Here is a 26,963-nt window from a genome sequence, read left to right as displayed (position 1 = left end):
TTACATTTTTAACAAGGAAAAACGTATCCCAAGTTATCACACTCTTCGTTGCCTTCTGAAAGAGTTCTTTGAAGGAAAATCATATTTTTTTGAAGAACTACTACATTCTAGGTGATTTCATGTATTGTCTCATCTCACAATATCCTACAAAGGTAAATTCTTTATTTTTATTACACAAATACTGTGATAAAACCAGGGTTCAAACCCAAATCTGTCCAATTTTAAAGTTAAAATAAATTTTTAAAATATCTCAATCATTAAGAGCATCAAAAATTGTGCTTCTCTGTATGTGAGTGATGTCCGTTGGCCATTGAGTAATGTAGTACTACTGTATTTGCTCCCTAAACTAGAAGGCCACAAATTACAGGGTTTCATGGGATTTTTCCTCTCCTTCTCACTGCTGTTGGTTACCATTTCTTTTCTTGTTGCTCTTTCCCTCTTATGTTACCAGATTGTACATACAAGATTATACATCAATCATACATATAAATAGATTTTACATACAAGACTATATATGCAGGCAATCATACATATGTGTAGATTATACATACAGTTAGACCATTAAACCTTGCATCATTAACAATGTCTCCAGTTTTTTCAGAATAAAATTCAAGGTCTCTTATCACAACACTAATACTCAAACACTTGTTTTACATTGCTCAGGGTTTTTCACTTGTGTTCTGGGCACTGGCAATTGTCTGACTTCCTGTTAAATGAGGAGTTACTGTAACAGGCAGCAGCATCTAACCATCACAGGGAAAGACAGGCAAGAGGGATAATCGGAATCATTTGGTTAATGGCCCTTGCCTTTACCTGATTACGTGTTTTATAAATTCTCTGAGTAAATCTCATGTGTACAAAGGTTTCCCAGGTATCTTCTCTAACTGAAATAAGTCATAGAAAGGAAAGGTCCTTCTGCAGACAAATCTTATCTCTGCAACTTAATAGCACCATGTGATTTCGAGCAAGTTGCTGAATTTTGCTAAATCTGTTTTCTTTATTCATAAAATAAGGAGGATAATAATACATTATTAACTCATGCAGTTGTTGCGAAGCTTAAGAGAGTATTATGTCAAATGCTGAACACTGTGCTTGGCATATGAAAAATGCTCAATAGATGGTAGTTATAACAATCATTATTGCTTATAATAAGTGGCAAGGAGTCCACTATGCTTTAGTGTCCTAATAATGCTCAGCCCGTCATCTTATTGTTAGTGCCCTGCCAGGCCTAAATGAGGAGGCATACTGAGATGAGGTCGTTCTGTCCTCATGCATTCGGAGTCAAAGGACTGAGTCTTTCTACTTTCTTCGTTTCCTCCCATTGTAAATATGCGCTGATAACATACTTACTGTACATTCACACAGCCTGCTTTTCTGTATGGAGCCAGGTACACATTTTCATGTAAGGAACTCTTTGAAAATATTGTCCAAAATGTATTCTTCTAATAGGAATTAAAGATGAAAACATTATACTACTGGGCATTGCGGCTAGCACTGACCCTGGAGGTTTGCTTTGTGTTGTAAAGATTTTAGAATATGGGCTTCAGCTAAAACCTGTGCTGAATTTTTCTTGTGTAAATGTTTGTCTTTAAAAAGTGTGTTGTCACAGATACCATGAATAATTTGGATTTAGATGAAAACAGCTTCTGGAATTATGGCGAACTAGCCAAGGGGCATATTAGTCATATACTGGGTAGTTTTTCCTGGAAATCTATAAATTGCCTTCTTAACTTAAAAATAAAGGAATAGATATGGCCAGATTGCTCAAGCGACTCCACGGCTCATGTGGTTACATGTGCATTTTGCCAGCTCTGCCACACTGTAATTGGCTTTTCTGTTGGATAACTTCCTAGAAAGTCTAAAATTATTTAGTCTATATAAGCCTTATGAGTCAATGATACCCTAAGTGGAAACACAGGTATTTAAAACCAGCCAGCTTTCCTTTTGACTTTTTTTTTTCCTGAGGCCCTTCTCAGGAACGTAACTATTTTTGTTAGGAAGTGCAGAAAGGAGTGGTCTGTTGTTTAATGACAGAACCACTGCCAATGCAGGAGGAGACCAAAGGGAAGGGGGCTGTTTAAGGCTATGCACTTTAACGTGCCTTAGTTCTAAAGAAAAATATTTTGCCATTTGTACAATAAAAGCTTATTATAAGAGCTAGTTAAGCTTCTTTAATCCAAAGTACATCCTAATTTCCTAAAAAGGTAGTCCTGAAAATTTAGGTTAATATATCATATTGCTATAGAAAATATTAATGCATTGTTTTCAAGGTTTTATATCCATTTTATGAATAATAAAGTAGAAAATGAATCAAATACAGACTCCTATTAGTAAAATTTGGGGGAAGGTAGAACATTCTGGGTTCACCCTCATTGAAATCTCGTTATGAGTCCTTGGTGAATGCTTCTGTTATAAAATACTGATTTAAATATGGTACCAGGGGCTCTCTCTTTGAAAAGAAGTTTGCATGTAAGATAAACTGGCAAGTATTTTAGATCTCATACTATTAGTTATGCTTTTGAATAAATTATGCTTCCTTCTGAAATGAAAATGTATATTCATGAATATGCTTTGGATTTCCATCAAGTGTTCTTAAAATGTCAAATTGCATTCAAAAGTTGCTTCAGCTTGATGGGTCAGGCAAAATCAAATATAGAAAGTGAGGCCAGAATCTATTTATGGAGGCAGTAGACCTTTCACACGTGACCCCAGCCTGCCCCTGCAGCCCCAGCTCCTCCTGCTACTCCTCCACTCCACAAAGCCTAGCGCCAGCCACAGGGACTCGGGGTCACTTCCTCCTGTGCCTTTGTTTACCCTGTTCCCTTTGCATGTAGGGCCTAACTCAACATCCTCAAAATCTGGCAAAAGTCCCATCTCCTTGTAGTGGTTTATGTAATCCTTTGGTCAGAATGAACAGCATGCTGCTTTGCCAGTCGCTGCCCTTGTCACTCTGTACTCAGACTGTCTAAGGGACGAGACATTGTTTTACTCATCTCTGTGTCTCCTCTGAAAGCCAGCCCAGGACCTGGCTTTATGTTATAGATGCTCAGTAAGTATTTGTTTACTGAATTGCATTTTCACATCTCTGTAACCTATCCTATTCTTCTATCATATGAAATGCCACAGAAATTATCAGAGTTTTACAGGTCTTATGGAGAATGTTTTGAAATGGGGACTTTTTATTTCCCTCTCTAGGGAGACAGCTAATGGAGTTTTCCCACATAGCTAATGTCCCAAACTATCAATGTTTTCTCCAGGAAACCATTTTGTGCCTCATTGGTTTACTGAAAACATAACAGCACTGTCCAAGTCTGATTCTCAGCTTGAATGCCATTAAAGAGTAATGAAGGGAAAAGTTACATAAAAGGTTCAAATTATTACAGTAAATGCATTTCAAAGATCATTCTAATGGTGAATTAGTTTATGAAATGAGAGGATCAAGCTTCATTGTGGTAAGATTTTACCCTTTTCTTTTGATAAAATTCTAAGCAATTTTTAAAAAGTGTAAGTCTCAAGTTACCTAGGTTGCCTACCAAAATGGCAGATCCCTGGCCCTCACTATTGGCAAATTCAGAGTCAGTAAGTCTAAAATGAAACCTAGGAATCTGAATTGTAGGAAATACAAAGGCAATTCTGGTGTGAAAAAAATCACAGGATTGCACTTTGAAAAACGCAGATGTTCTGAGGAAAGTGGAAAGGTAATATCATATTAATGGACGTATTATATGCTCAAAATATTTGCTAAGCATGTGTTACACAAGCCAGGCCCTGGGCTGGCTTTTAGAAGAGATACAGCTGAATAAGGCAATATCTCTTCCTCTAGACAGCATCATTGTGTACTTGAATATTCTAGGAAGTTGGATAAAGTTACTTGGTCGAAGTGTCCCGGCACTGATAAGCCAAAATAGGCTGTCAGTTATGTTCTGCTCTAACTGCAAGAGTGTTCTGGGCTTAGATACACATTTCATACGTTCATGATGAACAAGGAAAGGAATGCTTTACCATGGACAAAGAAGTCAGACAGGATATGCCTCATGCCTCCTTGTTCTGAAAAAATACTTGGATTTAGAGATTCAGTAGCTCTGAGCTGGAGTGAATGGTTCATTATGTTTTTGCTATAAGTATCTATAAAATATATTTCCAGTTAAGCACCTGAGGGGTTTTAAACCTTTATTATCTGGCACCCTCAATGAGTAACTCAGAAATAAGTACTCTAAAAGACAAAAGTTTACCTGTGGCTCCCAAATTGCAACTTAGCTATAGTAATTTTTATCATTGATATCCCACAAGTTCACAGAGAGTTAGCATTCTATATATTATTGGGACAGTGAGTTAGAAATTACACTTTATTCCATCCATGTGTAATTATAATCCTGTATTATATATGTTTTCATATTTGTCCTTTATTTCCCAGCAAACTCTGAGTGTCTTATGGGAAAAAAAAAAAAATCCTCAAACTTGTTATTCTATGACACCTAGTACAAACGTGAGTGGGTATCCAAACTATATTTTAGATTGCTTAAATTAACTACAAGTTTAAAATGTGTTTGGTTCTGAAATTAGAATGTTTAGAAGCTTCTACAGTGTGAAAGCCCCACAGGACAGTGCTCGTGTTACTGCGGGTGGATGAGAAATATCCTAGGAGAATGCTGTCTCAAGTTCTGATCTACCAGTGTGTGTCTGCAGGAAAGCTTAATGTTACACAGGCAAAGAGTTGTACAACTACACAATCTGTGCTTTGCTTTTATGAAAAAGAAGTAAATTGTTAAAGAAAAAAAACCATGCCAATAACAAGGATTTGTTTAAGAAAGCAAATCTTAGGCATGTCTTTGTGCAGCTTAATGTGTAGAACCATCTATATCCATGGCATATTATACACAGCAGATCATTTTGTTACTCCTGAGTCCTTAAGAAAATATTCCACTATATTTGGTGTCTTCAGTTCACTAAGGCAGAGAAGAACGTAATACATATTTTAAAACAGTATAAAGAGTTGAAATGGAAAATTTTTGTGCTTTAAAGAGGAAAGTATCGATTACCAAAAAACCGTCATTTGGAGTAAAATGTACTATCTTTCTTCCTTTATCCTAATTCATACATGTGATCAATATTTTTATCACTCCCTTCCTCTGCCATTTCTTGGTTAAATATGGAAATGAGCACAAACTATCATTTTCTGTAAAACATTTCACTTAGACACAAGATAAATATGCCAAAGACTTACTACGATCTTTCTGTCTTTATTTCACAAATACTGTCAAGCATCCTTTAGAAGATATATGCTTGGCACCTCAGGGAATATAAAGATGTAGACCTTGCCTTCAAGGACTTACATTTTGTGTCTCTTTCACTTCTAAGCTGCGGAATAGGTTTGACTAATAGCTCTTTGCAGGACCATTTCATGGAAGTATTAGTATTAGGCAGGCAAATCTGGGGGAAAAGATCAGCCCAATAACAGACAGCAGTCATTTTTCTCTGTATCTGAGATTAGATTCCTATATTCTTAGGAAGATGACTTTTATAATTGGCCAACTTTTAGCTCTTTGGATTTAGGACTTGCCACGTTCTGAAAAGCAGATTAGACATCTACCCTCAAGGGACTTACAGTCTCATCTAACAAGGAGGCATATAGGGAGATAAGTCAGAGCAATGTATTTTCATAGAAACCTTGATTTCTGTTCAGGACAGAGGGAATGGCCAATTCTGTGTAGAGATATAATAGGCTTTGTGAGAGGTTGAAGGTGGAGCTGAACCTTGAAAGAGGAGTAAGGGTTTGCCAAGTTGAGGAGGAGAAGAGGCCATTCTAGGCAGAGAGATCAGCCCAAGCCTAGGCCTAGAGAAAAACAGCCTCCCTTATTTGGGGAATGGTTGAGTGTTCTGGAGCCTCAGGTGCAGGGGCGGTGCAGGAGGGAAAAGGGCAGACCAGACATGTGAGGAGTTAGGAGCAGCTGGGTCACCAAGACTTGGTGTCTGTAGGGGAGGGGATGGGTATGGGAGGCACTGAGGAGGTACAGTCGGCAGAGTCGGTGACTGCTGAGAGGAGGGCTGTGGTGACATTCATCTGCAACTGGCACCTCTAGCCTGTTGTGGCATCTACAGGCCATCCCCTAAGCTCACTCCCACCCACCATGTCCGGGTTCTCCCCTCTGTGCTTTCCCCTTACAGGCCCAGGCTTTAGACCTGCTGGGACCCCTGCAGGACAAACTGGTGATGGGATGGAGAAGAGACAGGGAAAAGATGGGCCCAGGGTTTGAAAGGCCCAGACCAACTGAAAATCCACAAAGACACAGTGCTGTGTTGACACAAAAGCCCAGGGATCACTCAGGATCAGGTGGGACAACATTGTGTAATTGCAGCTTATTTGACACTCAGGGCCCAGCTCCAGAACGTTCTATTAAACCATCTATATGTCCACTTGGAAGTTATCAGACAATTCCAACACTTGATTTTTCCCTCCAAAATGAAGCAAAATCAAGCTGTAACAAATGGAACTTGGTTTTCCCCTTGAAGCTCTTTTATTTGATTTTCATAGTCATTTATGTGGGGTAGCAGACAAAAAGCAGACAGATGATTGTGTTTTCCTGGCCTGACAAGAATAAGCTGGTCAAGGGCCATGAAGGCCAGCAGATAGAGAGAATGAAGAATGGCCACAGTACAGGGGGGCCCAGCAGCCCTGTTCTGTGAGCCCAGGCACCCTGCTGACGAGCACTGCACAGTATCAACCGGAATCCGGTAGAAGGCAGGTAAGCAGCTGTCAGCCTTGTACTGAAGCGCTTCATTCTGAAAATACACAAGAGTCTCCTGTGTCAGACTTTAGAATGTGGCAAGAAGCTAGGTTCATGTTTTCGAGGGTTTTAGCACCAAAGCTAGAATTCTGATACGAGGTTGGAAAAAAATCAGAGAGCTGACAACTTGTGTGAGAATGAAACAAATCGTCACAAGCATTATATTAGCAGTGAATAGATCATGTTTGACATGTGAGTCAGAAATTAGCCCATCCACTCAGATATATGGGCCAGTTTAACTCCTAGAAACCTATGGATTGCAAAATCCTTTTCTGTTGTTATGTCCACTGACAGCTCCTACCTCTCTCAAACGTTTATGACCAAATGAGTTACTCTAAGTCATGTCAGGGAGCTTTTCCCTCCGCCTGAAGGCTGAGAGGAAGGCTCTGCCCATTCCTCAGCCCTTTGGCCTTCTGAATCTCTCTATCCAACCCCAAAAGAAACTATTAAGGTCAATTTGACCATACAGTCAGTAAACTATCAATTATAGACATAGCAAATAATTAAATTGAGAGTAATCAAAGGTAGGATTTCAGCAACTTTAATAAACATCGGTTACTCATGCGACATCCTAGAACATGAAAGAAGATGAGAATTAACATTTGGGTGCTTCCTGCATGCTAACCATTTTGTTTACACACCGTGCGTGAGAATAGATATTAAAAGAAAATTCCTGTGGCAATACTTGTGATAGGTATACAACAAATGTGAGTTCTTCCTTACCCTTCTCCGCCTTTACATGGTTGCCTAATAAGTTAATCTTTGCAACAGGTTATGGAATTGCTGTCATTATCCTTAATTTACTGATGAGAAAAGGCTGAGATAAATTAAATTGACCAACTTTGTCTAGCTAGCAAATGGTGACACAGATAGGGACCAGGGTCTGTGTGTTTCCAAGGTCTACATACTTTTTCCAGGGCATATGGGTGCTGACAATAGTAAATATAAATATATGTATATTTTTCCCCTAAGTCTGGTTTAGCACGACAGGTAACTTTGGGAGTTTATCCGAAGGATTACAAAACCCCCTTCCTGTTCTGGATCAAACCCAGAGAAAAATAGAATACGCCTGCCACCTTGAGGTGACCCTGCAGGCAGAGGGCATTGGGAGCCAGCACCGCTGCATTCAAGGGCACCTTGGGCAGCGAGTACCACTCCCCTCTGCCTCAGCCAGCTCCCTGCCAGGCTTTGTGTGGGAGGAGAGGTTCACTCCTGCACTCCCCCAGAAGAGAAAGAATCTAAAATAGCCACACCCACAAGAAGGAGGGAGTCTTTATAGAAATGATGAAGAAGAGAGGGAGGCATTGTCCTCTTCTATAATTTCCCCATTTCCACTACACACACACCAAAAACTATAAATAAATAAAAACCAGGGTATATATTTTGCATTTAGGTCCATTTGGATATGACTTGCAAAGATAATTTCTATTCGTTTGTCTGTTTTTGAATAAAGAAAAGTCATGCTCAGAGGTTCGTATAAATTAAAGATATGGAAGTATCTCATTGAAATTCTACTGATGTGCTGATCCTACCCCAGGACACCTCTCATCAAAAGATTTCTCTTGTAGTGCTGGTGCTAACTTATTAATAAAGATCATGCTTTCATTTGATTATCTACCTAATCAGGATTCACCTTCAGCTTAAGCTCATTAAGTCTGCTGCTGATAGAGTGTACTTGATGGTGGAATTACATCCACGCGAGACAGAGAATGTGTTCAGGCATCAATGGCCAGAAACAAAGACAGAGCACCCTGTAAGCTCATGTCACCCCTTGAGTGGAGCGTGTGAACTGCCTGCCCACCAAATAGAAACGGCTAGTTTTGTAGAGTAAGGGCTGAACATTATAATTAAATACATTTGGTAACAGAGCAACAAAAGTGACAACATACTAATTATTGCAAAAATCAAGAGAATAATACCCACTCTGTATATGCACCATGTTTCGGAAGTCCTCTAATGGGCTTTTATGTGAAACTTGTGAGCTAGATTCAGGATGCTGGTTGCTCCGTGTGCCCTAACCCAACTCCAGTGACTTGCATTTGACCTCTTTGCTTCCACTTGCTGGTCTTCTGGAGGAGTTGTAATACAAACCAGCCTAGTAACATTTCTCCTGGATCTCACAAAAACAGACAACTAGATCATCTTATTCTTACCTTATGGGTGGTTGCTCGGTTCAACTCCTATGGATAAATCCTCTTTTTTAAGTCCTTCTTGCCCTACAAATAGGAAACTCTACTTTTTGTTAGGCTGAGAAGGCTCTCGCTACCACAGTGCCACATTGAAAGAGGGCCCAGGAACAGCAGAGCTGTGCTGTTAACCGAGGCCAGTGTGTCCCCTCCTTGGAAACACTGCAGCTCGGACTTGGCACTGTAATGGGCTAAATTATTTATCCAGTCGGATAAGAGAGAAGGCCACTAAGAGCCTCCTGAGTTAGTTTACAGCCTCAGTCCCTGGATTCAAACTGAGACAGGAAACAGGCCAGTTTACATCAGCAAAGAGAAAAAAAGACTTTTCCTTCAAAGTGCTCTTCCATCAGCTTGTATGCCTGGCATAAGCCCCAACCATGGTGAAAATAAGCTGTTCCCATCAATCTTCTTGGATTCATTGAGTACTGTGTGGCAGGCCCTGTAATATAAAAGATGGAGAATAGTGGCCTTTGCTCCCAATAGCACACTCACTTGGACAGGCAGGGAAAGCACATGCAAAATTAAGCTTCTCATTCTTCATTCCATACACACAACATGTTAGGCACTGGGCTACATACTGGGGATGCAATATGGAAAACTACAGGCCAGTGAGCAAGATAGGAAAGCAGGTGATGGTGAAAATAACACCTGACTGTGATGCAGTGATGGGCAAAGGGTGTAAAGTGATACTGAGATAAGATGGGCCAGGAGACACATGAGATTAATTTCTCAGTAAGTGATACATATAGTAAAAGCCATGAGATCAAAGCAGAGCTCTTAGTTTTGGTTTTGAGATCGCTGTCAACAACATACTCCAGTATCAGTCACCACTCCACATATGCAGTTTGCGCAGTGAGTCTTCCAGGACTCTCTCTATGTGAAGGAGAGCTGGTTTACCTGAGGCCAGTGCTTTACAGGCTTTTTGATTAGTCACACAGACCAGGCTGTGACTCTGGATAGAATGAGGTCATTGATGAGAGGCGTGTCTGCAAATAAGGCATGTCCCTCCTTCCGGAGAGTTTACCTCAGTCTCTGGAGCCATCCTTCAGATCAGGAAATATGGCCCTGACCTTGATGACCTTTCACTGTGGACTTTGGAAGGGAACACAAAAACAGTGCATAGAAATGTGCTGCTTATAACAGTGGATAGGAAATTTGTATGCAATTACTTTTCCAATGGAGAGTTGTACTTACAGTCATGATTCTCTAAGTGTTATTTATATTCCTTGTTACAGTCCCTGGACTTCTAAATCTCATTTTTATCTCTTTTAAGATACCTGTCTTGATGTCCTCTATTTTGTTTATTTGCAAACATGGCCCTTTCCATCCCATTAATTTCTTAAGAGCAAGAAACATGCTTTATGCATCTTTCAGAACTCCTTATTACAACTTAGCACATGGCCTTACATATAATAGGCACTTAATAATTATCTGATGAATGAACTATATCATCCAAAACTGGAAGATGTATGGGGCATTTGGGTTTAGGGCCTTTCCTGAAATTTACCAAAGAATAGTCCTTCCCTAGTTGGGAAAGATCATGCAACTTAAGAAGAGAGGGAGAAACCAGCTTGCAATGATAAGTGATGGGAAGAACACGTTCCGAGCTAGCCCCATCAGCAAAACCATTGCTAACCATCAACAGCAAGGCAGATGTCAAAGTCAGATTACCTTTACAGTCAACCCTGAAATTCTTATTATAAAGGGGATGCTCATGATGTGAACCAGCATTGGATATTATAGAATATAATCCAGGGGTGGACTCAGTCTCATGCATGATCACAAACAAGGGGAACGCTATGAATAAAAATGACATTAAATGTGGCTATGGAATACATAGTAGACATCACTATTGCTTAGAAGTTGTCTTCAAGATAGCACCTGGCATGAAAGAGTAAAGTTACAGTCCCATAAACCTTTGATACAAACCATTGCAGGGGGCGGTGCTGTCCATGATTGAGTTTCAGTTCCTGATCCTCTCATTTCTCCACATCATTCTCTGCAGGGGGCATTGGCTGTGTAGGTCGAGACAAGGGCCAGGTTCGAAAATGCCTTGACGTGGTGGAGATCTACAACCCAGATGGGGACTTTTGGCGAGAGGGCCCTCCCATGCCAAGTCCCCTCCTCTCACTCCGCACCAATTCCACCAATGCAGGGGCAGTGGATGGGAAACTCTATGTCTGCGGGGGATTCCATGGAGCAGGTATTGGTCCAGTTTTAAACATTCTGTTACCTCCTTTGGTGTTGATTTGACCTTCTTTAACCGATCCAATCATCACTAATACTCCTGAGAGCAACGTGAGCACTGCAAAAGCATGGCTTTTAGAGTCAGGGACCCTGTGCAAAATCTCTGGGCCTGGGTTTCACATGGACAAAGTGAAGCTGGCACATCCATAGGCTGTCGTAAGAATTAAATGGAATCTAGTTTACAGCTATACCATCCTGAACACACCCGATCTCACCTGATCTTGGAAACTAAGCAGGGTCGGGCCTGGTTAGTACTTGAGTGGGAGAATTAAAAGGGAATCCAGTTTGTACAGCATCTAGTACATAGCAGACACTCACTATATAATAGCTGAATGTGAAGACAAGAGAAATGGGAGAGGTAGCCTAATGCTTATGGTGAGACTAAAGAGAGATCTTAAAATGGGAAGAGTAGATGAAAGTGGAGTACTGACCAGAAGTGTTGGGTTTTATCTGATCAAGACTCAGAAAACTCTCTTATTCCTACCCCATGACTACCACTTGAAATAAATGGCTTGAAAGCATTTCTAAAATAATACCTAATGCACGAATTTATTACTAAACTTGTTTTCCATATATCTAATTGTACTATCACTGCCTTCTACAGTATGGATTCGTAATTTTTTAATGTAACAATGAGATTCCAAACTATGCATAAATCTAGTAGGCACATGCCTCCAAAGTTTGATTAGTGGCATAAGTAAATAAGGCAGAATGCAGTTACATTAAAAATGACTAACTGTTGAATTACATTCTCACTAACAGAAGCACAAGGCCAGCACATACCTATGAAACATGTGCCTCAAGAGCACTTAGAATTTTGGAAGAATGCCAGGTTAAAGTAAAGCTGATACTGCAGCAAAGCAGAGCCTTTTGCAAGCCTGCCTTCACTCTTTAAGCATATGATACGTTAAAGAATAAGACGGTTGCTGGGCACGGTGGCTCACGCCTGTAATCCCGGCACTTAGGGAGGCCAAGGCGGGTGGATCACGAGGTCAGGAGACTGAGACCATCCTGGCTAACACGGTGAAACCCCATCTCTACTAAAAATACCAAAAAATTAGCCAGGTGTGGTGGCGGGCACCTGTAGTCCCAGCTACTTGGGAGGCTGAGGCAGGAGAATGGAGAACGGCATGAACCCAGGATGCGGAGCTTGTAGTGAGCGGAGATTGCGCCACTGCACTCCAGCCTGGGCGACAAAGCAAGACTCCAGAAAAATTTAAAAAAAGAATAAGTCGGTTATTACAAATTAAAACTGACTCAGGAGATAGAGGAACCAAATGCAGTGGTTCGATTCAAACAGATAATCTGGGAAATTTGAATGTGGACTAGGACCAGGGTATTAGATGACATTGTGGAATTATTAGTTTTGTTGGGAATAATAGTTGCATTGTAGTTTTATATAAAAGATAAAGAAAAAGTCTGAATAATAGAGATTGTTTCGAAGAATTTGTGGGTGAAGGCCGAGCACAGTGGCTCACGCCTGTAATCCCAGCACTTTGGGAGGCTGAGGCAGGTGGATCACGAGGTGAGGAGGATCACGAGGTGAGGAGATCGAGACCATCCTGGCCAGCATGGTGAAACCCCGTCTCTACTAGAAAAAAAAAAATAATATGAAAATTAGCTGGGTGTGGTGGTGCATGCCTGTAATCCCAGCTACTCAGGAGACTGAGGCAGGAGAAATGCTTGAACCAGGGAGTCAGAAGTTGCAGTGAGCCAAGATCGTGCCACTACACTCCAGCCTGGCAACAGAACGAAACTCCATCAAAAGAAAAAAAAAAGAGAGAGAGAGAGAGAGAGAAGGAAAGAAAAAGAAAAAATAATTTGTGGATGAAAATGATATACTGTCTGAAATTTGTTTTCATCTATTCCAGCAAATATTGTTTTTAATGGCAAGAGATGGCAGGAATACACTGAAAGTTGCCATAATAAAAACTTTACTTTTTCTTTCTCTATTTGTTCTTCAAAACATTTTTCAAAGAGGTTTTTTAAAAATTGTTTTAATCTCTTTTACATTAAACATTACATGCCATGCTTGGGTAAAGATTGTAATCTATCATAGTAGTAAGAAACCTGGCCCAGCAAGGAATCCTAATAGGGGCCCCTTGCTCAAGCCCTGCATGTAAGAAGGGAGCTGAGGAGCCAGGAGGGAGAGCCCTGGTGCTGTGCCCACTCATGTGGCAGTGCTGTCCTCCAGCTTGCTTACATGAGCACCTCCCATCTTCTGACCTTTGGCTTTCTCTTGACAAGAAAAGAAGGATAGAGAATCCGAGGGTTAGCCTCCAGCGGGATGGGCGGTTATTCACGTCTAAGGATCTAGAAGACATTCTGTTTTGTCTTGCTTCTTTATCTTTCTTTGTATAATATTGAATTAGAGAATTGATATCCTCCAGTTTTTCAAACATGTCAAAAAACTCATACTATGAGCTAACCTCTCTTCTTGGTACTATTAATTAATGGACTGGTAATGCTTTCAGTCAAAGGGACTTACTATATGAGCTCTCAAAGTCCATTTTAGTTATTTGTTTCTAAGATGGTAGATTGTCTGGGATTCGCTGAATGAATTATCACTGGGATTTTATACAAAATAGAACAAGATTTTCAACATTTGGTGGGAAAGACAGATGGATAAACATGTAATAAACATAGTAATTTGTTTTTGGTTAAAAGGTAGGTTGAACACCTCTATTTTATCTTCAAGCCCCACTAAAATGACAGTAAGTGGAATAAACACAAAGAGAAGAGAGAGGAAAATAGCAACAACAAATTGGAAGCTAAAAAGTAGGTGTATGAGTAGTAACTAAGTAGACCTGAGAAATTGTAATCGTAACTGGCAACAGAAAAAAACAAAAAACAAACAAAACCCCTGATTTTTAACCTGGAACCCCAGATAATCTCAGAAGTTGGCAACAAAAGGTAATTCTGGACATTGAAATGAAAATGGTACTGAAAACAAGAATATTAGCTGAAAGGCAGGAAGACCCCTAATTTCCCGCCCTACTCTTGACAGTGAGACAAAGACCTTTCACCCTAACAAAGGCTAAGGTTGAGGACAGGAGTTAAGGTCAGGCACCCAGTAATTTAAAAAGAGATAGAGTGGAAGGTTGTATATTGAATATTGAGGTCCTCAGCCTCCTTCCTTCTCTGGCTCCTATAATATGCACAGCCATATCCTCTTGGCAAGAGATTGGGAGGTTCTTCTTTGGGGGTCTGACCAGCCCCCAACTAAGGCAAAACCAGATTACCCTGTAGAGAATCTCACAGAAAAAGTCTTTTATGGCATTCCACTCTTAAAAGATGAACAAACAACTAAGGATCACCAAACATTTGAGGAAGTGCATAGATGAAAGGTAGAAAGCAAACTAGAGGAACCAGAGGCTATGCCAGGAGAGTTGTCCTCAGAGAGATTGCATCAATAGAACAGGAAAAGGATATTTAAAACATTTCTTGGAGATTAGAAAATACAGCAGAAATTAAATCTACAATGGAAAATTTGGAAAGTGTAGTAGAGGAAACTTCTCACAAAGCAGAACAAAAAGCAATTGTATGGAAAATTAGAGAAAGAGAAATTGAGGCCAAGAGGTCCAACAGGAGTTGGTCAATGGCTAAACAGAGAAAACAGAGGGAAATAAATTATCCATGAAGTAAATTAAAAAATTTTCCCCAAACTGAAGTAATCAGATTGAAAGGATATACAAATGCCAAGGACAAAGGATGAAAATGGACCCAAACTAAGGCACATCATTGTGACATTACAGAACATTGGGGAAAAAATAAAAGGTCGTAAAAGTTCCTAAAGTGAAAAAAACAATAGTTTTACACCAAGTGCCAAGAATCAGACTTCTGAATGACGACATTGGGAGCTAGAAGAAAACGAAGCAAATGCTGTCTAAATTTCTATGGAGAAAATTACTTTCCACCTACGATTCTATGCCTGCTGAACTATTAAGTGTGAGGGTCCATTTTCAGACACACAGTGCCTCCAAAATTTTTTCTCCTGTGTGCCCTTTTATCAGGACATGCTTCACCAAAAATGAACTTATAAACCAAGAAAGATAGATGTGTAACCCAAAAACAGAATTAAACATAATAGAGAGAAAAGGAAATCAGTGGAAGACATTGAGGGGAGATTCAAGAAGCTGCACAGCAGGCCGAAAGAGTGGCCAGAATAGAATGGAGCTGGTCAAAGGGCTCTGTGAGAGATGCCGTCAAGATTCCAACATTTGGAGAAGAGCAATGAAAACTAGCAAAAACAAAATGAGACAAAACAGTAAGTTGTGCAGAAAAGGAAAAGTATGCCACACAGTCCATTTGTGAATAGCATTTATAACAATATCATAACAAAAATACTTGATACTGAGCTGACCAAAACTATGCCTTAACTGTACTGGAAAATGTGGAAACAGACCATAGGTAGATAGGGTAGGAATGTAAGAGGAAGCCAAGTCCACATTCTTCACAGTGGAAGTCAAGAGTTAATGCCTTCATATGACAAAGCAAGAGGTGGAAGTAATATAAAAAGTGTTATTTATAGAGACCATGGTCAGTGTCAGCAGAATCAGCTGGAGTGGAAAGAGAAGCAGTGAATGGGGAGCAGGTCAGGGAACAACTGTTTTTAAGGAATAAGACTTGTAAAGCGGATCTTTAAATCATGCAAATGTGTTACTAATAAAACAAAACCTAAATTTAAAATATGTAAATATAGTGCACATAATAGAAGAATAACAAGAGTATTAAGAAAAATATGAACAAGTGAGTCTTTGGGGAGATAATTTTCCATGGGTCTCAAGTGTTTATGCATGTCTTATGAGCAGAGGTACTGACTGCTTTTGTTCTGGACTATTTCTTCAAGCATCTTTGATAGCATATAGCCTTAGAAGATATGGTATCTCCATAGCAAAGAGCAGGCATGCTCACTGGTCATTATGAAAAATTCAGGTTCCCTAAGCTCACCATTTCTTTCCAGTAATGCAACCCATTGATTGTACAGGTGTCAGCTGGCACTCTGCATATTGTCCTGTGAGAATAGGTAAAAAAACTGGCATAACAACTGGCATAAAAATGCTGATATACTAGTTGCCACTATCACTGTAACACTGTCTTTCATCTCTGACCCAGAAATCTGATGTCTTCTATTAGCATCCATGAAACTGTAGCAAGCTTACTTATAAAATCCCAGACTCTTTGCAGTTCTTGACAGAGTCCTGGGACTCACCAGGAGGCTTTGTTCTTCACCTCCAACACAGAATGAGGGAGCCAGTATTGTGTTTCAAAAAGGTCAGAACTCATAACATCAATCCTTCACAAACTCTTACAAAATATACAAGAGGGAACAATTCCAAACTCATTCTTTGAAACCAGTGGAATTCTGATACCAAACTAGGCAAAGACTGCAAGAAAACTATAGGTTAGTAGCCTTTATGAATATAGATGCAAAAATCTACAACAGAATACTAGCAAACTGAATCCAGCAACATGCAAAAAGAGTTATACGCCGTGACCAAGGAGGATTTATCCCAGAAATGAAAAGTTGGTTTACCATTTGAAAATGAATCAATGTGTGGGAGGAGGGAGAGCATCAGGAAGAATAGCTAATGGATGCTGGGCTTAATACCTGGGTGATGGGTTGATCTGTGCAGCAAACCACCATGGCACACATTTACCTATGTAACAAACTTGCACATCCTGCACATATACCTCGGAACTTAAAATAAAAGTTGAAGGAAAAAAAAGAAAACGAATCAATGTAATACACCATATTAGTAGAATAAAGGGAAAAAACAGGATTATTGTCTCAATAGATGCAAAGAAAAAAAATAGATGTACCCTTCATGATATAGATATTTAACAAACTAGAAATAGAAAGTAACTTCCTCAGCCTGATAAAGGGTATTTATGAAAAATCTACAGCTAACATCATACTTAATGGTAAAAGACTGAAAGGGTTGCCCCTAAAATCAGGAACAAGACATGAATGCCTACTCTTGCCACTTCTATTCAGCATTATACTGGAGGTTCTAATCAGTAAAATTAGGAAAGAAAAAGAAATATAAAGCATCCATATTGGAAAGTAATAACTAATTGCATAAGACATAATTTTTTTTAGAAAATCTTAAGGAATTATTTTAAAAAGCTACTAGAGCTAATAGACAGGTTCAACAAGAGTGCAGCACATAAGATCGTATGCCAAAAAGTTGTGCTTCTATACACTTTTAATGAACAATTAAAAATGAAATTAAGAAAACAATTCTATTTACAATATCATCAAAAAGAATAAAATACTTAGGAGTCAATTTAACAAAAAAGTATAGGATTTGTACACTGAAAACTGCAAGACATCATTAAAAGGAATTAAAATTCTATGTAAATGGTAAGATATTACATACAAAAATTGATAGGATGATCTTAAAATCTATATGGAAATGTAAGAGACCCAGAAAAGCCAAAACGATCTTGTGAAAGAACAAAGATGAAAGACCCACACTTCCTAATTCCGAAGCTTACTTCAAAGCTGTAGTAGTCAAGATGGTGTGGTACTGGCATACTGACAGACAAAACATATTGATCAGTAGAACAGACTTGAGAGTTCAGAAATAATCCCTCCATTTCGGTCAATTGATTTTCAACAAGGCTGCCAAGACAAGTCAGTGAGGAAAGGATCCTTTTTTCAACAAATGGTGCAGGAATAATTGGATATTCACATGCAAAATAATGAAGTTGGAATCCTACCTCACACCATGTACAAAAAGGAACCCAAAGTAGATTAAAAACCTAAACATACAACCTAAAACTCTTAGAAGAAAATGTAGGCATAAATCTTGAAGTCTTGAATTAGGTGATGGTTTCTTAGAAATATCAAAAGCACACATACCAAAAAAAAAGTAGATCAATTGTACATCAAAAATTAAAATGTTTGTGCTTCAAAGAGCAACAACAAGAACATGAAAAGACAATCCACAGGATGAGAGAAAATAATTGCAAATCATATCTGGTAAGAGACTTGTATCTAAAATACATTAAGAAATCTTATAACTCAATAATAAAAAGATAACATATTTTTAATGGAAAAAGGACCTGAATAGACATTTGTCCAGTGAATATAAACAGATGACCTAGTGCTCAACATCATTAGCCATGAAGAAAATGCAAATCTAAACTATGATGAGATATACTTCATACCCTCAAGGATGACTATGATGAAAAAAAGATAAATAATAACAAGTGTTGATAAGGTTTGGAGAAATCAAAACCACCATACGTTGCTGGTGATAATATAAAATGATGCAGCTGCTCTGGAAAAGTCTGGCAGTTCCTCAAGAGGTTACCACAGAGTTGCCATACGATGCAGCAATCCCACTCCCAGGTATACAGTCAAGAGAATTGAAAATATATGCCCACCCTTGTACATGCATGTTCATAGCTGCAGCATTCGTCTCGGTCAAAAAGTGGAAACAACCCAAGTGTCCATCCACAGATGAATGGATAAGTAAAATACCGTCTGTTCAAACAGTGGAATATCATTTGGCAATAAAAACGAATGAAATACTAATAGATGCTACAACATAGATGAACCTTGAAAGCATTATGCTAACTGAAAGGCAATCACAAAAGACCACATATCACATGATTCAATTTATATGAAATGTCCAGAAAAGGCAGATGGATAGAGACAGAAAGTAGATTTCTGATTGCCAGAAACTGGAGAAAGGGTGAATGGGTAGAGACTGCTAATGTGCAGAGGATTTATTTTGGGAGTGATGAAAATGGACTGAAATTAGATAGTGGTGATGGTTGCACAGCTCTGTGAATATACTAAAAACCATTTTATTACACATTTTCAAGGGGTGAATTTTATAATATATGAACTATACCTCAATAAACCTGCTGTTAAAGTAAGAAAGTCGAACTCTTTCTCTTATTTCCCTCACAGTAATCAGCTTGGTGTTTGACACTAACGAGAATTAAGCTGAACTACCCATGGGGAGGGTGCTTGGAGGCACGTTCCTTGAGTGAAAGAGGCAGAAATGGCCCATTCCAGAGACAGAGTTAGGCTTCCTGAGACAGAGAAGACAGCGGTGGCAGACGACACCTAGTGGCAGGAAACTATTCCCTGCTATAAGAACATCCAAGGGATAACAGCACTGTGGCCTTAGGTATCTGCAAAAGATTCCTGTGGTTGGCACACAGAAATCCTGCCTTTTAAGGGACCCCGTGGGCTTGGACAGAGGGCATCTTGGTGATAACCACAATGAACTGAATACTGAAGAGCCACTCTCATGTTTTCTAGCTCAAGGGTACCCTCAGGATTCTTGTATATCTCACAAAGAGGAGTTGCTCCTAGAGGGCTCAGCCTTGTCCCTGCTGACAAAGCCCCCACTTTGGCTCTTGTTCCAGCTGTTGGCCCTTTGAGACTCAACTGCATCTTCCTGCCAGGCTCTGGTTTCTGTCTGTTTCTCCAAACTCTGGTGCAGGGTCCCTGCATTCCCTGCTATGGCAGCCCATCGGCACACACACTTGTTTGCCACCTGCGGCTGTCTTCCCTTCCTCCAGGATGGCAGGAGAGCTCAGAGAGCAGGCTGAGGGAGCAGGGAGGTCTCCTGTTTCTCCACTTCAACTCTACACTGGCTGCCAGTGGGACCCGCTCTGGGCAGGGGGATTTCTTCCCAGAGTCCAGGCTAAGTCCCTTCTGCCTTCAACCCATCTGAGCCATTTTCATCATCTTGTTTGGCTAACTTCTAGGGGACCCAAGCAACGTTTTCACCTTGGTATCAGCCCCTCCAAGTCTTCCTTCCTTCACCCAGGACTGGAAAGGCTCTCTACCTCCCCTATCTGTCCAGCAAGAACTTCCCTCAAATCACCCCTCTGCCTCCTCTAGTTTAGCATTGTGGCACAGTCTTAATGGTGAAAAGCCTCTCTAGGACAAATGTGAATTATCAGAAAGAGAAAATGCACACTGGGAAGTACTTCAAAAATGAATTCTTTTACTAACCAATGCAGATTAAAATTGACAGCTGACACTTACCTGGTTACCCTGTGCTAGGGAAAATTCTAAGCACTTTGCATGTGTTAATTTATTTGATTCTCTCAACAGCCTGCAGCTATTATTTCCCTTATTTTAAAGGTGCAGAAACTGAAGCCATATAAAGAAGTCAAACAGAGGGTAAATGTTGAATTTGGGATTCAAAGTTAGATAGTCTGGCCCCAAAGTCTGTATTTTTAGAAGTAGGCTAAACTGTCTCTCCATACCAGACAAATCAAATCAGAATATTTGGTTATGGAGGCTGGGCATCAATATTTTTTTTAAGTCTTCAGGTTATTCTAACATGCAATCAGGGTTAAGAGCCACTGCACTGGCTGATGTCTGTTGGGTTTTCATTCAACAGACTTTTACTGAATGCCTTTCTAGGTAGTAAGCCCATGCTAAACCCCAAAGATACACATACAAACATGTTTGCTTCCAGCCCTAACAGAGCTAATTGAGGGCAAAATAAGGAAGCTGCTGTATTGGTGGGATGATGGACTCAGCTTGCTGCTTAGAATGTAGTTGTGCTTCTTCAAGAAATAGCTGATTCTAGGTTTGGAGCACAGAAATTGCAAGGTAGGTTCAGATATCCTGTTATACCAGAAAGCAGGTACATTGTCAAAGACTTAAGGGAGTCATGAAAAGACAGAGAAGTCAGCCTCAAAGGGCAGTCAGTGGCCAGATTTAAAATAATTCAAACATCGAAAATCATAATTGATTATAATTGACTGAAACACATTGAATCAAAAGCCAGGTAATAAATGTAGAAGTCATGACAGAAGGATAGCCAAGATCCTAATTTGTATAATAGTTGGTTCAGTCAGAAATCAGCAGCGGATGCTAAAAGCATCGGTTGAAAGGTTATAAAGAACAGGATAGTCACATGGCACTGAAGACGTATTACCTGATAAATCACAGACTAATTACAACATGAAAAAATATGTACTTTTACAATGGAGAAACTGGATGGCCACTGCTGTAACCAAATAATCATTAATAATGATACAATTTTGTAGTATTTGCTTCCTATGTCATTCAGTATAGAGTCTTCTCATGTCCCCACCACCACCAAAATACTTAACTTGTGTCTAATCAAACCTCTACATTTTACCTCTAGTTGATAGGAAATAGAGGAAGAACAAAGTAAACGACCCTATGATGAGATAGGTGAATTCAGCTCGTGGGACATTGTATGAGAAAACTGACCCTGATTCAAAAAAAATAACGTCACGGGGGGGAAACCTCAAGATGGGGGCCTTCCTAAATGAAACGAGACCAGAGAGACATAATAACAAAATATAATGTGTGAAGGGTGGTTGGATGATGGTTTGAAAATAACAGCTATTTAGTTATTCTGGGGACAACTGGGGAAATTAGAATATGAACAGGATTTTATTCAATTTTATAAAATTAATGTCATTTTTTTTCTTAGGTATGATAATGGTTTGTGATTATGTAAAAGAATTTCCTCATCCTTAGAAGAAGTATGCTGAGTATTTAGGAGTGTCTGTAATTGATTTTTCAAGGTTTCAGAAAAAAAAAAAAAAGCATGTGTGTGTATGGGGTGGGGATGTACAGCTAATAAGGCAAAATGCTAGCTATTATTGACTCTAGATGCAGAATACACCGGTATTCATTGTACTATTCTTTCACCTTTTCTGTGTGTTTGAAATTTCTCAAAATAAAAAACTGCTAAAGGAACAAAGCTTTGGTAGACACTAGCCATGGTGGCCACTTTACTACAAGTCTGTTTTATCCTAGTGCCAACGACTACAGAGAAAAAGATGGTATGATGGAAGTACTTTGTTTTACCTTTAGCATCCCTGTGTCCCCCAGCCCCACCCTGGAGAAATTGTATTGAACTTATGATATCCTGGAGGAGAGTTACTATTTTCATTTTCAACTTCATATCCATCCTACAATATATACCATATATCCATACATACATACACTGTCTATATCATATATATATAAAAAAAAATCTCTATTTCCACAAGGAATGGACACAATTTACAGAACAGGCATAGACAGAATAAAACTAAAAACATGCTTAGCAGTAAGTGCAGAGAGCAATTATATTAGCAAACCCAAGCTAAGAAACATTTCCAGAATTTGGCCCAGCTTCCTAGTCGCCAAAGCGAAGAAAGAAAAATGATGGGTTTTGAAGCCCTTGTGGGAGGCATCTGACTCTCTGCTTCTGCTGCTTTCCCCTCCTAAGTCTGCCTCATGCTTTCCTTTCTCTGCTGATGTGTCCTTCCCAGGGGCTTCCATGATACAGAAAGAGGACTCCACAGCCATCAGTTTCATCCTGCACCGTCCCTCCAGCCTGACAGCACTGCTCTCTTTGATGCCAGAGCAGCAGACTGTGGACAGATTTTTGTATGGGCCATCAGGAAGGGAATGTCCTTCAACTGACAGGAACCTCCTGTCCCTTAAGAGTGAGAAGCTAAGATCCCATCCCCAAATCCTGGAGCCTCACTACATTCATTCACGACCTGATTGCTGAGGGACAAGTTCCCTGTTCCATACATCTGACCTGTTCTTTCCCCTCCAGACCACTTGGCTTTATTTTCCAATTAAGTTTCCAAGTATAAAAATAATCATGTCTTAGTTTGAGTTCCCCCAAAGCCTACCTTGAAACAAGGCTCTGAGTGCAAATAGTTTTTTTGATGGGGAGGTGCTGCCAGGAGGCTACTAAGAGGGGAGAAGAGTAAGATGGGAAAGGAGGGGCGCCAGGAGAGCAGAGTGACCTGACAGGTTACCACTGTGGGCCACTGGGGGTCAGTCCCACTGAGAAACTCTGGGAGGCAGTGTAGAACACACCTCGCAGTTGTCTCACCCAAAGAGTGAAGGATCTGGAGGTGTTCATCCTCAGACTAACTTCCTATCTGATCCGCTGGAGCTAAGAGAAAATCCTCAGGCAAAGAGTAGCAGATGGATGTAAGTCAGCCTGTTCTGGAACAGGGATCACAGAGGAGATACGGCTGACATCTGGTATGTCAGCTGATACTTCTACTTCTGACAGTCTCTTCTATGGCATCCTAACCACCCACCTTTAAACAAAGAAGGCTGATTGCTTTTAACCAAGAAGATACACGTGACATTAGGAGCACTGTATGGGTCAGCAAAGACAACTTCAGCTTGCAGTGATAGCAGGCTGTCATTGTATCACCTTGCACCAGCTTCTTCTTACCATGTAGTCATTGGTTCTCCTTTTCCTAGAATGCATCCAAGAATAGGAACTCAGTCTGTGTGCTCTGTGCTAAGCTGACATGCAGATCTGTAGATCCCTAAAGTTTTCTATGTTTTATAAGTTTTTGCAAATTTGAAAAATTGACAGTGATTTGTTAGCATGAGATAGAATTTTCTCTCTGAACTCTAACAAGCTAGAAAAGGCTAAAGAGGTCTGCTCTTGGCTTTGGACTTTAGGCAGCACTGGACTTTAAGCCTGGCAGTGGTTACTGCTATTTGCAACATTGACATTACAGCGACCATGAGAGAATAGAATCTTGATGAACTCTTTTCTTGTTTAAACTTTTTATTTGAAATAATTTTAAACTTACAGAAAAGTTACAAAAAAGAAGATGGTATAATGAATACCCAGATTCACCTATTGCTAAAGTTTTTCCTCATTTGCATTATTTAACATTTGCTCAATCATAAAATACCCATACATATAGACAGATACGTAATTTTGTTCTGACCATATGCGAGTAAGTTGCATACATCATGCAATTTACACCTAATTACCCAGTGTATAGAATCTGAATATTTTCTTACATAAATATGGATAGCTAACAATTTTAGGAATTTTAACATTGATTCCATATTTTTCTTTATTCTACTCTTAGTCTTCTGATTTTTTCAGTTGACCTAGTAATGTTCTTTTTATAGCACCTTTTCTCTCCAGGCCAGTCTAAGTATTGTGCTTGTTGACATGTCTTCTCAGTTTTCTTAAACCTGGCACATTTTAACACATCTTTTTTTTTTTTGCTTTTTACAACATTAACATGTTTAATTAGCACAATTTCCCCCTTTTAGAATAAAATCTTCCTCTCTTGAGGTCTATCCGATGTTTCTGGTGATGAAATTCAGTTTATACATTCCTGGCTGGAATATTACTTAACTGATACATGTCCATCTCAGGACATCACATCTGGAGGCAGACTGTGTCTTTCTGCTCCTTGCTGGCAAAGTTCATTTTAATTACCTAGTCAATATATGATCTAATTTCATCAGTGTATAGTTACTGTTTTTCCTTTGCAAATAGTAGAAAATGTGGAAGAGATCCCGTAAAACTATGCAGTTTACTTTCTGCACTTAAGTTGTCTCCCAGAAATCTTTTCCATGTTAAGTAGTAGAGGCTGTCCTTATTCATTTTTATGGGTGTATGCTGTTCCATTGTGTGTATGTACCACAGGACCTCTGTTCTTTTTGTGTGTGTTAGTTTGTTACACTTTTAATTAATTTATTTTTTTAACTTTTAGTTTCGGGGTACATGTGCAGATTCATTATCTAGGTAAATTGTGTGTCACAGGAGTTTGGTGTACAGATTATTTCATCATCCAGTTTCTTGATCCTCATCCTCCTCACCCTCCTCCCACACTCCACTCTTAAGTAGACCCCAGTGTCTGTTGTTCCCTTCTTTGTGTCCATGTGTACTCAATATTTAGCTCCCACTTATAAGTGAGAATATGCAGTATTTGGTTTTCTGTTCCTGTGTTAGTTCACTTAGGATAATGACCTCTAGCTCCAACCATGTTGCTGCAAATGACATGATGTTGTTCCTTCTTATGACAGCATAGTATTTCATGGTGTCTACCACAGTTTCTTTATCTGGTCTACCATTGATAACATTTAGGTTGATTCCAGGTCTTTGCTACTGTGAATAGTTCTGTAGTGAGAATATACGTGCATGTGTCTTTATGGTAGAACGATTTATGTTCCTTTGGGTATATCCCCAATAATGGGATTGCTGGGTCAAATGATAGTTCTGTTTTAAGTTCTTTGAGAAAGTGCCAAACTGCTTTCCACAATGGCTGAACTAGTTTATATTCCCACCGGCAGTGTATAAGCATTCCTTTTTCTCTGCAACCTTGCCAGCATCTGTTATTTTTCACTTTTTAATAATAGCCATTATGACTGGTGTGAGATGGTGGATGGTATCTCATTGTGGTTTTAACTTGTCTTTCTCTAATGATTAGTGATATTAAGCATTTTTAATATGCTTGTTGGCGGTGCGTATGTCTTCTTTTGAAAAGTGTCTGTTTGTGTCCTTTGGCCACTTTTTAATGGGGTTGTTTTGGTTTTTGCTTGTTAATTTGCTTAAGTTCCTTATAGATTCTGGATATTAGACCTTTGTTGATGCCTACTTAGCAAATATTTTCTCCCATTCTGTAGCTTGTTTGTTAACTCTGTTGATAGTTTCTTCTGCTGTGCAGAAGCTCTTTAGTTTAATTATGTCCCATTTGTCAACTTTTATTTTAGTTGCAATTGCTTTTGGCATCTTTGTCATGAAATTTTTGCTGGAGTCTATGTTCAGAATGGTATTTCCTAGGTTATCATCCAGAGTTTTTATAGTTTTAGGCTATACATTTAAGTCTTTAATCCATCTTGAGTTGATTTTTATATACGCTGTAAGGAAGAGGTCCAGTTTCAATATTCTGCATATGGCTAGCCAGCTATCCCAGCACAATTTATTGAATAGAGAGTCCTTTCCCTGTTGCTACTTTTTGTTAACCTTGTTGAAGATCAGATGGTTGTAGGTGTGCAGCATTATTTCTGAGATCTCTATTCTGTTCCATTACAACTTCTGTTCTTTACCTTTTGCTGAGACAACTTCCCAACATCTCTTTGGGTCAAAAACTAAAGCCATTCCCTGATTTTAACAACAGACTGGAATACTGGGTTCTAGTCAGCACACTCCACCCTGTCTGTCCCACTAAAGGCAACTAAACAATCTGGCCAGATGCATCAAGCAGCAATCTGAGAACTCTGAAAAGTAAATGTTAGTGGGCAGATTGGGGAAGGAAGTCAAAACTTGAAATACCACCAAATCAACAATCATTGTCTCATTTTTTTCCCTTGATATCTCCTGGCCTGAACTCAAAGACAGCCTGAAGCCTGGAACTTCAGACCAAGTATGGAGAGAAACTCTAAGAAAACCCCTCCTTTTCTGTTCCAAGGAGGAAGAAAGAGGGCTCCTATGGGTCAGACAGAGTGGGGGAGCTTTTTTTCTTTTTTCTTTTTTGCATTCTTTACCCCACTCCCTTCCCAAGCCTCCAGGTATTCCTAGGTGGTAGCAGCAGCAGGGGCTGGGCTGGCCCCCTTTTCCCTGACCAGGGAAACTTTGGTCCCAAGAGTCTGAGTCAAGTCCCCATTGCTTTTCCATCTTGGTCCACTGGCCACGTCACCTTGGAGGTATGCATATTCATGGAAAGTGTGCAGCAGAGCAAAGAATCCAAAGCTCCAGCTCTTTAGCTGAAAGGCCAGGAAGGGGCATAAGGATGTTCCTGGAATCAGGAAAATGTGAGGAAGATTGCAGACAGGAGGGAGCTCAAGAAAGTGATCTCGGCTGGACGTGGTGGCTCAAGCCTGTAATCCCAGCACTTTGGGAGACCGAGACGGGTGAATCACGAGGTCAGGAGATCGAGACCATCCTGGCTAACATGGTGAAACCCCGTCTCTACTAAAAAATACAAAAAACTAGCCGGGCAAGGTGGCGGG

At 39.7% G+C, this 26,963-nt stretch overlaps 1 protein-coding gene across 1 annotated transcript in view; it reads left to right on the top strand.

Annotated features, from left to right (window-relative positions):
• The window catches only part of KBTBD12 (kelch repeat and BTB (POZ) domain containing 12), a 69,927-nt gene that overhangs the window by 28,879 nt on the left and 14,085 nt on the right, over window positions 1–26,963 (top strand). Inside the window, exon 5 of the mRNA XM_011950729.1 lies at window positions 10,977–11,174. Within this exon, the coding sequence (XP_011806119.1) occupies window positions 10,977–11,174 (198 nt within the window). The remainder of the gene's footprint in view (window positions 1–10,976; window positions 11,175–26,963) is intronic.

The sequence above is a fragment of the Colobus angolensis genome, unplaced genomic scaffold (genome assembly GCF_000951035.1).
Source record: "Colobus angolensis palliatus isolate OR3802 unplaced genomic scaffold, Cang.pa_1.0 Scaffold31, whole genome shotgun sequence".
NCBI lineage: Eukaryota > Metazoa > Chordata > Mammalia > Primates > Cercopithecidae > Colobus > Colobus angolensis.
Note: the sequence above shows the minus strand (reverse complement) of the source record. Positions and strands in the feature narration are given on the sequence as shown.